Here is a 13,594-nt window from a genome sequence, read left to right on the forward strand (position 1 = left end):
TAGCTTTTCCCAATATTTTGAGCATTCAGCATGGAGTGAAAGGAGAGCAATGCCCATGCCAAGGTTGGCATTGTGTTTCCTAGCCAACACATGGGCAGCTGACAGATGCTTGGTCAGAAATCTGTGTGCAGATTGTGGCCCTTGGTGATGCAGACCTGTGTAAGTGTTGTTCAAGGAGAGTGAGTTATTGTATGAACTTCGGTGAGGCCACACCTTAAGCACCGTGTCCACTTTTGGGCCCCTTGCTGCAAGAAGGGGTTTAGTTCCTGGAACGTGCCCAGAGCACCAAATCTGATGGAGTGGAAAACAAGACCTGTGAGGGGCAGCTGAGGGATGTGGGGCTGTTCAGTTTAGAGGAGGCTGAGGGGAGGCTTTTTGTGCTGCATCTGACAGTGGGCTGCAGCAAGGTAGGCAGGTGACAAGCGATAGGATGTGAGGCACCGGCCTCAGGTCGTGCAAGGGATGTTCAGATTGTATACTGGGAATCATTTCTTCACAGAAACGCTGGTCAGGGCTTGAAACACACACTGCCCAGGGAGGTGGTGAGTCCCCGTCCCCGGAGGTAGTTCACAGTCATATGGACGTGGTGTTTAGGGACATGCTTTAGTGGTGGGGCTCGGCAGCACTGCGTGCTGGCTGGACGCGGTGACCTGACAGTACGACGAGAAGCTCGTCGTAGCGCAGACGAGGCGCGGCGCTGTGCTTCCCCACGCGCAGCCCCGCCGCTTCCCGCCTCAGCGCCGCCCCTCGGCGCTCCGCCGGCGTCCGCGCGGCTCGCAAGGGCTGGGCCCGGTGTCTCCCGGTTTCGATTCCCGCGGGCGGCCCCGGGTGACGCGATGCTCGGGGAGGGGCGTGAGGCGGGGCCGCGGCACCGCCGTGTTTTGGGGCGGCAGCGGGCTCGCAGCCAGAGGACTTCGGCGCTCGGCGGCGGGCGGGTAGGTGCCCACGGTCCGCGTCCGCAGCGGTGCGGCATCGCCTGCCCCGCGCCCGCTCCGTGCGGGGCTGGAGCCGCAGCGGTGGTCGGGGCGGGAGCCGCGCGGCTCTGCGTGCGCCGTACGGCCCTGCACCGCTTCGTGCGTTGCGTGGCCCTGCGCGGCTTTGCGTGCCTTGCACGGCTCTGCTTGCGTCCCGCGGGGAGAAGCTCCCCACGAGCGGCATCCCGCCGTGCCGGGGCCGCCTTGAACCCGCTGGGGGGCTGCCGCGGCCGGAGCGGGGCCGTAGTTCCCGGATGAGGGGTGGCCGTGCGGGGTGGAAGCCTGCCAGGCGGGGCGTGGGGCGGCCGGGGGGAGGCAGGGTGCGTTTCTGTTGCTCCTGCCCTGCAGCTGGATGTGCCTCCGGCCTTCCCGCAGCTCTCCTGGACGGAGGAGCGGGGGGAGATGCGCGCTGCCGGACGAGAGGAGCTGCGGTGTGGCCCCCCGGCTGAGCACTGTCTGTAGCGGTTTTGGATCCTTTCCCTGGGAAGCAGTGCTGTGTTTAAGGTCGTGGAGTGGTCACTTAAAGGCAGACTTGTTCATCTGAGAGGGAGCTGGGGCACCGTGTGCGCTTCAGAAGACCCGAAAGGTCTGTTACCTTTGTATTTACTGCCTGATTTACAGAAAATTAACTTCAGGTTGGTAACACGGGTTTAGTGCAAATGGGAATGGGCTTTGCATTCTCAAGAAAATGTGCAAAGAGGAGTGTTTGTCACCAGAGCTTTTACCTGTGTGCAATTAAACGTGCCAGGTGTGAGCTGCAAACTGCACAGGCTTGAAGACTTTGCTGTTAGGGGAATCTTGCTGGTTTTTTTTTTCGTTAGTTTTCAGTTTTTATCCTCCTTTCCAGATGTTTTACTACCTTGAGCTAATCTCGAGCCCATTTGCTTTCTTACTGGGCCATCACTGTTTGATGACAGGAACATCGTCAGGCTGTGTAAACAAGAGCAGCAGTGTAAATACCTCCCTCTTGGACTGGGTTAGGGCTGGTGTGGCCAAGCTGGATGGCGGATTTTGGGGTTGTTGTTTCAGGCCATAGGAAGTGGGATTAACTATTTCCACTGTTCTGTGAGTTTTTGTTGTTATTGTTTGTAAAACAGTAATGACACCTTCTAGATAAAATATTGAATGTTTTTTTCAGTGTGAGTATATAAAATGGGAGCTACAGGTCCTTAATTTGTTAAAGTAGTGCTACTTTGTAAATATATGTATGTATTCACAGTGTTTTTCCAGAAAACACAACTCTGCCTTTGCCTTATTTACCACCCTTTTTCTGAGGTGTAATTTGTTACTGATAGGTTACAAAGAGGGGAAGGAGGATCATTTGAAACTGAAAGAAAAATTCTGTTTTGTTTCACTTAGCAAAACAAGGTTTGCTGGGGAGCAAAGCCAAACCCAACACCGCTGCCAGCTGCAAAGCAGCCTTCAAAGAGGGGCAGTCCCCATGTGCTAGGCGTGAGTTCAGGCTGCAAGGGAAGGAGGAAGAGTGCTAAAAGATAGCACCTGAAATCAAGGATGGTGGGGCATGGCTGTGTGTGAAGACCTTTGTTGCCAGATTGGTCGGCAACACGTGAAGGTCTTGCCTGCAAGCTGAGAGATGCAGTTCTTCTGTCAGTGGTGTTTTTTCCAGGGGCTTTCCCAAAATGAGATGCAGTCTTAATGATATGAAGATACCATATGGGATTAAGGATGGACCCAGGAAGTTTGGGACTATAGAGAGCTAGTCTGCCAGGACTAAGCAGTGCAGCTAATGGATGTAAAGCTCTGATTCCACAGGGAGCAGGTGCAGAGCTGCTGTCCTGGTGTGCTGGTGCCTGTCTTGTATCCTGGGACGAGAATTGGAAAATGTTGTCTTGTTCTGGTAGCATGCTTTTGATTCCTGTTGCCTTGCCATATTTAAATCATAGAATCAGAGAATCCTTAGAGTTGGAAGGGACCTCTGAAGGTCCTCTGCAAGGTCCTCTGCAATGAACAGGATTACCACAGCTAGATGAGGTTGCCCAGAGCCTTATCCAGCCTCACCTTGAAAGTCTCCAGGGATGGGGCATCAGCATCACTGGGCAACCTGTTCCAGTTCCTCATCACCCTCACTGTATAAGATTTTTTCCCTATATCTAACCTGAATCTATCCTCTTTGAGCTTGAATATTGCTTCCTGGCATAGTGCCTATCCCGCATGTGTGTCAGCCACAAATCTAGCCTCTTGAGGATTCACTGGTAACACTTTAGCAGCAACCTTATGTTTAGATTTTGCTTGAATTGCTGCAAGGCAGCAGGCTGACTCTGTACTTGGGCTGGGCTAAGTCCTTTTTTGGTGGCCCTGCTGCTGGTCGTGCTTCTGAAGAGAGCCGAGCTGCAAGCAGGGCTGGCTACGTGCACTTGGTGTGTGAGGAGTTGGAGTTATCAGTCAGCTGGGCTTAGTTATGAGTAATAATTGTTTTATAACAGTGTGCGTAAATAGAAACCGGTGCTCAGCATTATCTGGAGGAAGAGGACCTCAGGAGGTTTTTGTGGCTAGCCCTGCCCAGAGCAGGACCCTGGAGCAGTGCGTGAGTCTGCCCGTGTTTGTCTTCAGCTTCCCTCATTTCACCCAGGCCTTGCACACATCTTCTTCTTATCTGCTTTGTACACAGCATTAGAGATAGTGATGGAACATCTAGACATCTGTGCTAATTGTGGCCCAGTATGTGGTGTGTGTGTGCCACAGGTCAATAAGACTGTCTGTGCCCTACAGTCAGCAATTTGCTCCAGAACCTGGAGAAAGCTCAGTGCAAGCTGGAGGGTGCTCAGGGATGTTTCATCTAGCTCAGGCACCAGCAACTGCTTAATATCTCAGAAGCAAAACTATGGAGGTGAAAAGTCTCACAGGTAACTTTCCAGTTACAGACACAGCACTTATGTGTGAGACATGGTGCTAAACGTGGCAATAGCCCATGGGTTTGGTGGGTTTGTAGAATCATAGAATGGCTTGGTTTGGAAAGGACCTTGAAACCCTCCCAGTTTCCACCCCTTTCCATAGGCAGGGCTGTCACCCACCAGACCGGGCTGCCCAGGGTGCCATCCAACCTGGTCTTCAGCACATCCAGGGGTGGGGCAGCCACAGTTTCTTTGGGCAGCCTGTGCCAGTGCCTCACCACTCTTGTAGTGAAGAATTTCCTCTAGGAAATTCTGGTTTTGTCTGGATTCTTGGTACAGATCTAGAAAGGTGATTGTTTGCAAGTTATTGTTTTGCATTGCAGAGTGAGAAAGTGTTTTACTTTCTGAATGAAACAATTTGAAAAGACCTGCTTCTCCAAGGTGAGCTGACATATTTGGCAAAGGTTAGAAACAGCCCATATGAGATATTGCCAGAACACTGGATTTAAATGTCTCAGTATCCACAAATATCAGTATGACATTTTCCAATCCAAACAGATCCTTGAGACTGGCCATGCCAAAATCTCATCTCTTTCTCTTCTTCCGCATGAGTTCTCTTAATATGTCCACTTAGGCCTCATAACTTCAAACCCGTTCATATTGCTTGCACAAATTGTGTGTTTTATCTCTGCCACTTTTCCAAGGTTTCCTCTCAAAGCACGGATTGTTTCAAGACTTTTTGTTTGCCGTTTCAGTGTGAGATGGAAAAGCAAAGCTTCTGTATGAAGTATTTTTCTGCTTTTCACTCTGAGAGCAGTAGTGCATGCATTCAAGGTAGACTTCTCTGAACTGGCTACTAGGCAGGTAATGGGTGCCTAGAGGCTGCCCGGTGAGGAAACACGGACTCCCTGAATGTTGTTGAAATGTGCATTATGGAAAGCGATTGTGCCTTGTGAATAAAAACATTATAACACAGGGTAACACCATAGGATTGAGACTTGTAGGCTTGACCTCCAGTACCAACAATAATTAAAAGCTTTGCTGTGTAGAAACTTCCTCTTTTCCTTTATGAACAAGCACTTGCTGCACTGGCTGGGATGGAGTTAATATTCTTGGTAGTGGCTGGCAGGGTGCTGTGTTTTAGGTCTGTGACCAAAAGAATGCTGATAGCACACCACTGTTTTAGCTGTTGCCGAGCAGTATTTGCACAGCATCGAGGCTTTCTCTGTTCCTCACTTTGTCCTCCAGTGAATAGATTTGTGGGTGCACAACAGTTTGGGAGGGACACAAAGAGGCAGGTAACGCCATGGGGATACTCTGTGCTGTACCACGTCAAGCTCAGTGATAAAATGTGAGAGGAGGGGTTTAGGAGGTTTTGTCTCTTAAAGCATGTAAACTGGATGGAGATGGAACAAGTGAGCTGCTCAGGTTCACTTTCAGATTTATGAAGTTATCAGAAAGCACAAGATGGCCTCTTGGAAGCAGTGTAAGGACCACTGCATTTTTCAAGGATGAAAAATTGGGTTTTGTGGGCAGAGCATTTGGGTTCTCAAGCTCATCTACTGAAGCAAGAGGAATCACACTTAGCTCTGTAAGCCCCAAACAGTCCTGCTTTTGAGGAAAGTCTGACTGAAGCAGTTCAGTGGGATGTAGAGTACCGTGATAACTCGAGAGCTGGCAGTATGTGGAGTAAATGGGCATTCTGCACACTTGGCAGTATGCTGGGTTTAACCTGGCAGGCAGCTGAACACCACGCACCTCACTCCTCCCTCAGAGGGATGGGGGAGAGAACTAAGAAGTGCAAGAACTTGTGGTTGGAGATAAGGACAGTTAATAAACTGAAAAGAAAGAAAGAAAAAAGACCAACCACACAAACTAAAACTCTAACAACAACAATAAGTGCCCGAAGGAAGTGATGCACAATGCAGTTGCTCACCACCCACTCGCTGATCAATGCCCAGCTGGCAGCCCCATGGCCAGCTCCCTCAGTTTTATTGCTCAGCACAAGAACATATGGCACAGAATTTGCCTTTTGGCCAGTTTGGGTTATTTGTCCCAGTCCTGTCCCCTCTCAGCTCTTTGACCTCCAGCCACTCACTGGCAGGACAGTACAAAGAGCTGGAATGCCCTTGGCTGTGTGCAGTGCTGCTCAGCACCAGCTGAAACATGGCTCTGTTATCTACACCATTTTTCTCCTAAATCCAAATCACAGCATCATACCAGGAAGTATGAAGAAAAATTAACCCTATCCCAGCAAAAAACAAAACACAACAGTAGAAGTTGGAGCTAATTGTTCGTGATTTAACTGCATAATCTTGTGTTGTACTTCTTCAAGTGTAAGTGGACGTGCTTCATTTTGCTGCCGCAGTCATTCTGGTGGTCTCAGAAGCCGTACAGAAAAGTTAACGGATGTCATGGTGTCATTTTTGTTCTTGGTATTCCATATCATAACATCATGTAGTGCACTGGAAGTTAAAGAGCTAGTGCTCCAGTTCTGTGGGTCATGGATAGCTCTGGGTATACCTGTCTCAGAAGAGAAGAACGACATCTCCCAGAGGACTGTTTGCTCTTCTGTTTCCATTGTCTGTTCAGAGGGAGAGATAAAACTGTTTGTAAATCACAAGACACTCCTTTTCCCTTCCTGATCATCTCAGCAGCCACATGTGCTCCCTTGCTGTCTCACCTTCACCGTTAGAATAAGGCCTTCAGTTTTTGGATGCTCTCTTTCTCATTTTATTTGATTTATTAGCTTTAATTCTAATTATATTGTATTATAGTGTGTTATCTTGCCTTCCGAGATCATATTTAGTAAATCAGTTTGTTTCTCCTCAGATTGTTGCCACTGTTTTGTTTTTAGGCCCATCTCCCTACCCTTTCTCCCATTCCCCTTTCCTGGGATGTGGGTCTATGGGTCCCCCTGCCCCACTAGTCACAGAACTGGGCCGAACCAGCCTGTAAACCATTGATGTTTTTGAGAATGCAGGCATAGCCCACCTTGGCTGGGAAAAGACGTTCTTTTAGAACAAATCTCTCCCTACTCTCAGAGAGCTTCATTAGAAATCTTATCAGTACTGCAGGTCCTGTACTGAAAACATGGCCTTGAAAGTCCAGGCGGATTGCCAGTATTCTGGGATATTTGTAAACTTTTTGGTTGCTGCTAGCTTGCTTCTGTAAAGAGGGAAAAAAAATACTTTCTCTTCTAAAACTGCTCTTCAAGGGATTGCATTCCATATTTTTTTTTTCTTTTAATGCTCAGAACATGCTGGGCCTTAATTAAGTTTGCCACTCTGCTCTGTGGCATATATACGATGAATTAAAAGCACTGATAGAAATAGCTACCTGGTATCTGCGTACAATGTGGCATGCAACTCTAGAGGGAGTTGCTAATATTATAGAACTTGGGATTTTTAAACAGTCTCTCAGTCTCTCCCTTGAATCCTTTATGCGTGTTTTGAATGCTCATCTGATCATCTTGTCAGTCTCCCTAAATATACTCCTCATCATTTCACTCAGTATCTGTATTTATAATATTTTGAAGATGCTTTCCCAAAGCCAGAGAGTACTGAGTGGCAGGGAGTGTGGAGGGACTTGGGAGAGACTTCAGAGAAATGGGCATCGCCGGTGTCATGGAACTTTTCAATACTATCTTGGAGAGGGAGAGAGTCTCTGAAATTGAGTGAAAGTCCAAACCAAAAGGGAGAGCCTTCAGGAGAGAGTCAGAGCCGAGAGGGAGAATCCGCAGGTCCAGAAAAAGAGTCTTCTAGCTGAGAAATAGGATCTCCAAATTGAGCGAGTCTCCGAGCTGAGGATGAAAGTCTCCAATCTGAGAGAGAGGATCTCCATTCTGAGCAAGACACCCTCCACTCTGAACAGAACACCCTCCAAAATGAGTGAGATACTTTCCAATCCAAGCTAGACAGTCTCCAAACTGAACAAAACAAACTCCAATCTCAATGAGACACCCTCCAAACTGAACAAGACAGCCTCCAAGCTGAATAAGACAGACTTCGAGCCGAGCTGGAGAGAAAGAGCATTGAAACTGACCGACCTGATCAATCACACAAAACACCAGAATCAATGTCAGTTGCCCATGTAAGAGGATGGAAATTGAAACGAACGTTGCCTCTTTTAGACTGAAAGAAAGAGGAAGAAGGTACTGTAAGAGAAGACAAGAAAATAGAACAGAAAGATCCAGGGGAGGAGCCCTCAGCAAGACCATGGTCACCAAACCAAGGAGGGCTAAAAGAGAAGAAGAAGGTAAGGAAGACACTGTCACCATTACTACTCGACCTCTGAAAATGACTGAAATTTGAGGTTTGAGACAAGATTTTTCACTTCCCCTTTCCCAGAGTGTGGGTCCATGGATCCTCCCACATGGAACCAGGCTGAACCAGCCCGTAAACTGTTGACAGCAGGTCATCTTGTCTAGCTCTTTTTTTCCTCATTTTCTTCCTTTGAAGGACAAGGGCTCAACATTTCCTTGACCATGAGTCTCTTGGACCTGAGAGTTTTCCCAAACAATTTTGTGTTTTATGGAGAAATCTCTACTTTTGGAAAGGAACCTGTCTCACCAAGGCAAAGTCTTTTATAAGTTATGTTCAGATGCATTTGTGGTCCAGGCATTTCCTCTTTCCTTTTGCCAATGGGAGGCATAGGAATGATGACATTTTTGTTCAATGCTAGCCACGCTCAACACTGCACTAGGTGTCAGTCTTCTGTTTTTTGAGTTAAAACTGTGTATGCTTCAAGAAAGTGTTAGGCAATAGCAAGGCATACTGTGTTAGTCAGTACAGCAGTTCTTCTGGGTAATTGACTTACATGTCAGATTTGCATGTCTGTGCATCTCTTGGGTATAGTTGCTAAAGCCTTCAGCAGGCATCTCAGTGATTTAAATAACCTATGGTTTGGTGTTTTGGCTGGCAAGCTGGAAAAGCATGGGAATATGTGTTCTGCTGCAAATCTGCTCTGAGTGGGGAGGTTCTTATTTAACCTTCTCATGGTTAAAAAAAAAATAATAAAAAGATGGAACTATATTTTAACATTTGTTTTTTATTTCCCTCCTTTTTATTTCTCCCTCTTAAATAATGTTCATTCTACGCAGTGTCCAAAAGCCCCACGTAAGCTATGAGAACACTTGACTTGCTGTCTCATAAGGAGTGTTTTGAAACTCTATATTATATGCACATGGTTTAATGAAGTGATGATTTAATTTGCATGGCATAATTGTCATAATTACTCCTCCAGTACTGCCTTGTCATCATACCTCCCCTGACCTTGCATAGATGGAACCTTTTATAAGTCAATGTATAGTTGGTTTAGTCTATATCCAGGAACTTAATTAGTTCTTCCTGCAATGTTTGCATTGCATACATCATCACGGAGCATTATTCGTTTAAATAAATAAGGCCTGATTTCTGAGTGGCCTTTCTGCAGCCAGACAGAAGCATCCTTTCTCTGAGCTTTGCTGTAGCATCCAGTTCTCTTGCTGTTGCCTTTGCAGAGGTGTGCACTGCTTCTCCTGTAAGCTCTCTGCATTTCACCTGATGGAGCATCTCCACGGCACAGTGCCAGCCATAGCATGCCTCTTAATCCTCTGTACAGTACAGCAGCCTTTTGGGTTTGCCTTGAGAACCAACCTATGGAGAAAATGTCAGTGTTACTTGTTGCTTTGTCTGTGGGCTCATATACTTAAAAATACCTCGTTTGGTCTGCTGTGAGGAGCTTTTACAGCTTCTATCTAGTAGGCTGTGATGTTACAGGTTGTCTCTGGTTCTGTTCCATGCTGGTTAACACCAGGATAATAAGTAAACCTGTGCTTTCCTTCTGGGGTTATTAATCTTATTTGCTAATACAGAGATTTGTGAGAGTAACAGAGGCTTTCACAGGTAATGGAAATGGCTTTTAATAGTACAATCCAGTTGTGAAGAATGATGCTGCTCAAGACTTCTTGATTGTTTCATCTGTGATCTTGACATGCTGTCTCACAGCATACATGTGGCTGTTTTTTCCCCTTGTATTTGTTTATCTGCTTCTTGAAATGGTGATTACTTTTATGTAAGGAGATTAATTTTACAGTTTTAATTACGAAATGCTTTTTCTATCACTTGCAGTTGATGCCTGTTTCAACCTTTCATTTCTCCGAGTGCTGGATATGTTTATTTTAGCAACGATTTTAAATTCATTCGAAGGTCTTCAGGCACTAATAACAGACTGACAGCACAACAGTTTCATGCAGTAATCAAGTTTCAAAGCGATTTTGTGTACACTGGATTATTAAATGTCTTGCTGGAAAGGCTGGACAAAGGAAAAGTCATAAAGGTAACTAAAAAGCAAGTTAATTGGTTTTAACTAATTGAAATGTGTAACTTCATGTATTTCTTAACTATATGAACTGTGTTGTCTCAGATTCATATCCTCCTGCTTTTAAAGAATGTGAATGCATTTAAATAATTTGGAATCTTAATTTTAAAAAAGAAAGTTCAAGACCCAAAGACAACAATAAGAAAAATGTGATTAAAAAATAGCTGGAAAATTGATGTATCAAAAGCATAGATGAGGTTGGTACCTGAGTTACATTTTACTATTCCAACAACAACACAGCAAAAAGATGTACTCTTTCATCCTACTTTTCAAAGAAGCAAAACCTAAGATGAAAGTTGAAATGGATTTTGGGGAATGACGTGTCTCATGAATCACTGCTTGTTGGTTTTTTTTTTTGCTTTTTTTCCCCTCACAGCTAGCATGGATGCCATGGAATATGCACAGTTTATGAAACAAGATGGGAATCAGGATTTTAAAAATGGAAATTACACCTTGGCCATCAGGAAGTATGATCAAGCTCTGTATATGCTCGTTCAGTTAAGGCAGTGGGGCCTGTAAGTATTCTTTAATTACAAGCTGTGAGCTGTAGGACAGTCAGAAATATGTTCAGTTCTGTGGTTAACTCAGAACTGTATTTCTTACCCTGACACATGATTTTCTTATGTCTTTTGTCACACTTGTTGCTGTATCAGTTTTATAATTAAGGAGGAATTGCTGTTCTTGCTGTATCATGTGGAAGATAAGTTAGCAACTTTAATCTAAATGTTTTTATATCAGCATTAGTAATAATTGTAATTAAGGTCTAAATTATTTTTCCATAAATTATGTTGGTTTGTGTTAAATTACTTCTGCTTTGTACCTGAGATGATATGGATTGATGTTGCTGTTGTTCTGCCAGTTACTGGGAGAACGTGGGTGTCTGTTGTTACATGGATCACTGATTATTTTGAAAACAATTCATGCAGGTTACTTTGTTCTTGGTATTTGAGCTTTCCTGGTGTTCTAAAATCTATTCAAAACTAACTTCAGCCAAAGAGTTCTGTGGATATTTCTTTCCAAGTGCTTGTTGTCCAATGTTTGTTGTCTTCAGTTAACACTGGTTGCTAATGTGATGGTTAATGGTTAAGTAGTTGGACATTATGTTAACTTTTAAGTATTCATTATTACCATGTATTAGCAACGCTATGAACCTGATGTAACACCAGCCATTAATTTAGTTTGACTGTTTGCCATTAGACAAAGGATGGTAAAAGGCAGTCTGGAGCTGTGCTGGGAGTGAGACAGAGCCAACAAGGCCATCTCCACCAGGCCCTGATTCTGCTCTTTGCAGGGAGTGGGGCTTTCTCTTTCCACTGGGGTCTGCTCCTGAGCATTCCCTTTCTCTTTGCTGTAGGTTGCTTTGGCAAGGTTTGCTTGCATGCAAGAGTGTGCTCTGAACATGTTCAGTATAGTTTAAACAACTTTCTTGAGTGTAAATTGCTAGATAGAAATAAGATAGAGGATGCAGCACCATGCCACAAGATATTTGTTTGAGCACAGACAAGACAGGCTTTTCAGGCTCCCTGCTACCCTGTGTAGTACTGTAATTTTTGGGAAGCTTTTTCCAGAAATTTTTACATCCAGATGCATGTATTTCAGTATGTTCAGTTCTCTGAAATATGTTTATTTCTTCAGCTGACATAAATATATATCATTTTGATGACATCATCAACTGATGATACAGTAAAACACTTTTTGGTGTTTTGATGTCTAAAGTCTGTCTAGCATTTGTTTCACCTTTCCTGTGTCCATACTCTCCCATTTCTGGCTGCTGCCTTACTAAATATCCAGACGTCTCTAGGTTTTCTAAACAGTCACTAACTCTCATAGCATCATAGAATATACTGCATTGGAAGGGACCCCCAGGATCATGGAGTTCAGCACTTACTGCAATAGTCCAGTGGGTTGACCTTCTGCTTCAGAAGGGACTAGAATGTCAGTAAGATACCAATAGGGTGCCACTGAGAGATTTTGTAGCTGATGTTCAAATTACATTCGCTTTCTATAACTCTGTTTTACCCTCTGAGTTTGTTAGGTGGGTGATGTGTGCACTTTTTCTTGTTGCTAACTATAAAGTACCTTGCATCCTTTCTTTTTTTTAACTGAATAAGCAGTAATGCTGGTAACTTTTTTTTCAGGTGTTCTGGAGACATAGCTGTATTATACTGCAACAAATCAACTTGCTTGTACAATCTTGGTAAATGGAGAGAAGCAATGCATTCAGCCTTTGAGAGCTTACGCTGGGATCCAGAGTATGTTAAGGTATTCACATGTTGAAGCTGGCAACTTTTTGCCTGTATTATGTTTTAAACCAAGTGCCAATATCTGCTTTTTGTTGTATTTTGTTTTTAGGATGTACTATAGCATAAAAATTACAGAATAGGCATCCGGCTGTGCACATGAACATCAAAATTACTTCTAATATTATTGTAATATTACTTCTAATAAAATTAAGCAGCTCTCTTTTGCTTGCTTGTTGTTTCTCATCCCAGCCGGAAAGGTACAAATGCTTTCAAGAAGACAACTGTTTTTTTAATGTTGCAGACAAGGTGCTAGCAAGTAATAAAATCTCACACACTCTTTTGATGCTGGGGACCCAGGGTGATGCAGGATTGACCAGGAAATGTTTTGAACAAATTGACTCCACCGTGAGTCTGAGATAGTAAAACCTACCTCAGTGGTGAACATTAATGTGTTTAGGTGCCATTTGCTAAAGAACATCTGCATTGTTTTAAATACTGCAAAATGCTACTGAACAGTGACATAATGACTGTATGGGAACTGTTGATCATGGCCTGAACCTCTGACTGACCACCTGAGGCAAGCAATGAGTCAGCCCTGGGAGCATAGGTGAAGGCAATTCACCTGTGCTACTGGAAGGGGGGAGCCTGGCTGCACCTCTCCTAGATCCCATTTAAGTGCTGACTGCCACTGAGGAAGGATGTCTTGCTGGAGTTCACTCCTTGTGGAGTTTACTGTGAGCCTGTGACGCTGATGAGCATTTCTATTTATTTTGACTATCATTCCATCATGATAATCTTACTAAGCCTAACCTCTGTACGATTGTACAATTGTACACTGACATGAATGTATATTCTGGACCTTGTGACAAGAAACATTTCTGTCCAGGATAGTTGCTAACAGTATGTCTTCTCATCCTTTAGTTGTTTTCCAAGATATTTTCTACTGCTTTATCTATCTTTTCTGTATATATCTGCATCTATTTATTGCTCTTTCTTAGCATACACAATGACATCAGTAGCACAGTGTGAATTACAAAGGATTTCGATTGGTTTTTTTTTTGGAGGGTGTATGTGTGTGAGAAGCTGTGAAAATAGCACTACGTGCCATTTTATACCATACTTAATGAATTTAGGAGAAAATTACAACTTTTTGTTAACTTTTCTG

At 44.4% G+C, this 13,594-nt stretch overlaps 1 protein-coding gene across 5 annotated transcripts in view; it reads left to right on the forward strand.

Annotated features, from left to right (window-relative positions):
* Positions 1 to 756: 756 nt before the first annotated feature.
* The window catches only part of TRANK1 (tetratricopeptide repeat and ankyrin repeat containing 1), a 49,460-nt gene continuing 36,622 nt past the window's right edge, over positions 757 to 13,594 (forward strand). For 2 of the 5 annotated variants that reach the window (XM_031590427.2, XM_090142339.1), the window contains exons 1-4: positions 943 to 8,083; positions 9,937 to 10,144; positions 10,563 to 10,701; positions 12,325 to 12,448. In XM_031590427.2, coding sequence (XP_031446287.2) covers positions 10,568 to 10,701; positions 12,325 to 12,448 — 258 coding nt within the window. In that variant the 5' untranslated portion in view covers positions 943 to 8,083; positions 9,937 to 10,144; positions 10,563 to 10,567. The other 3 variants (XM_031590426.2, XM_090142337.1, XM_090142338.1) reach the window with 3 other exon arrangements.

Source organism: Phasianus colchicus, chromosome 6 (assembly GCF_987193195.1).
Source record: "Phasianus colchicus chromosome 6, bPhaCol1.hap1.1, whole genome shotgun sequence".
NCBI classification, from domain to species: Eukaryota; Metazoa; Chordata; class Aves; order Galliformes; family Phasianidae; genus Phasianus; species Phasianus colchicus.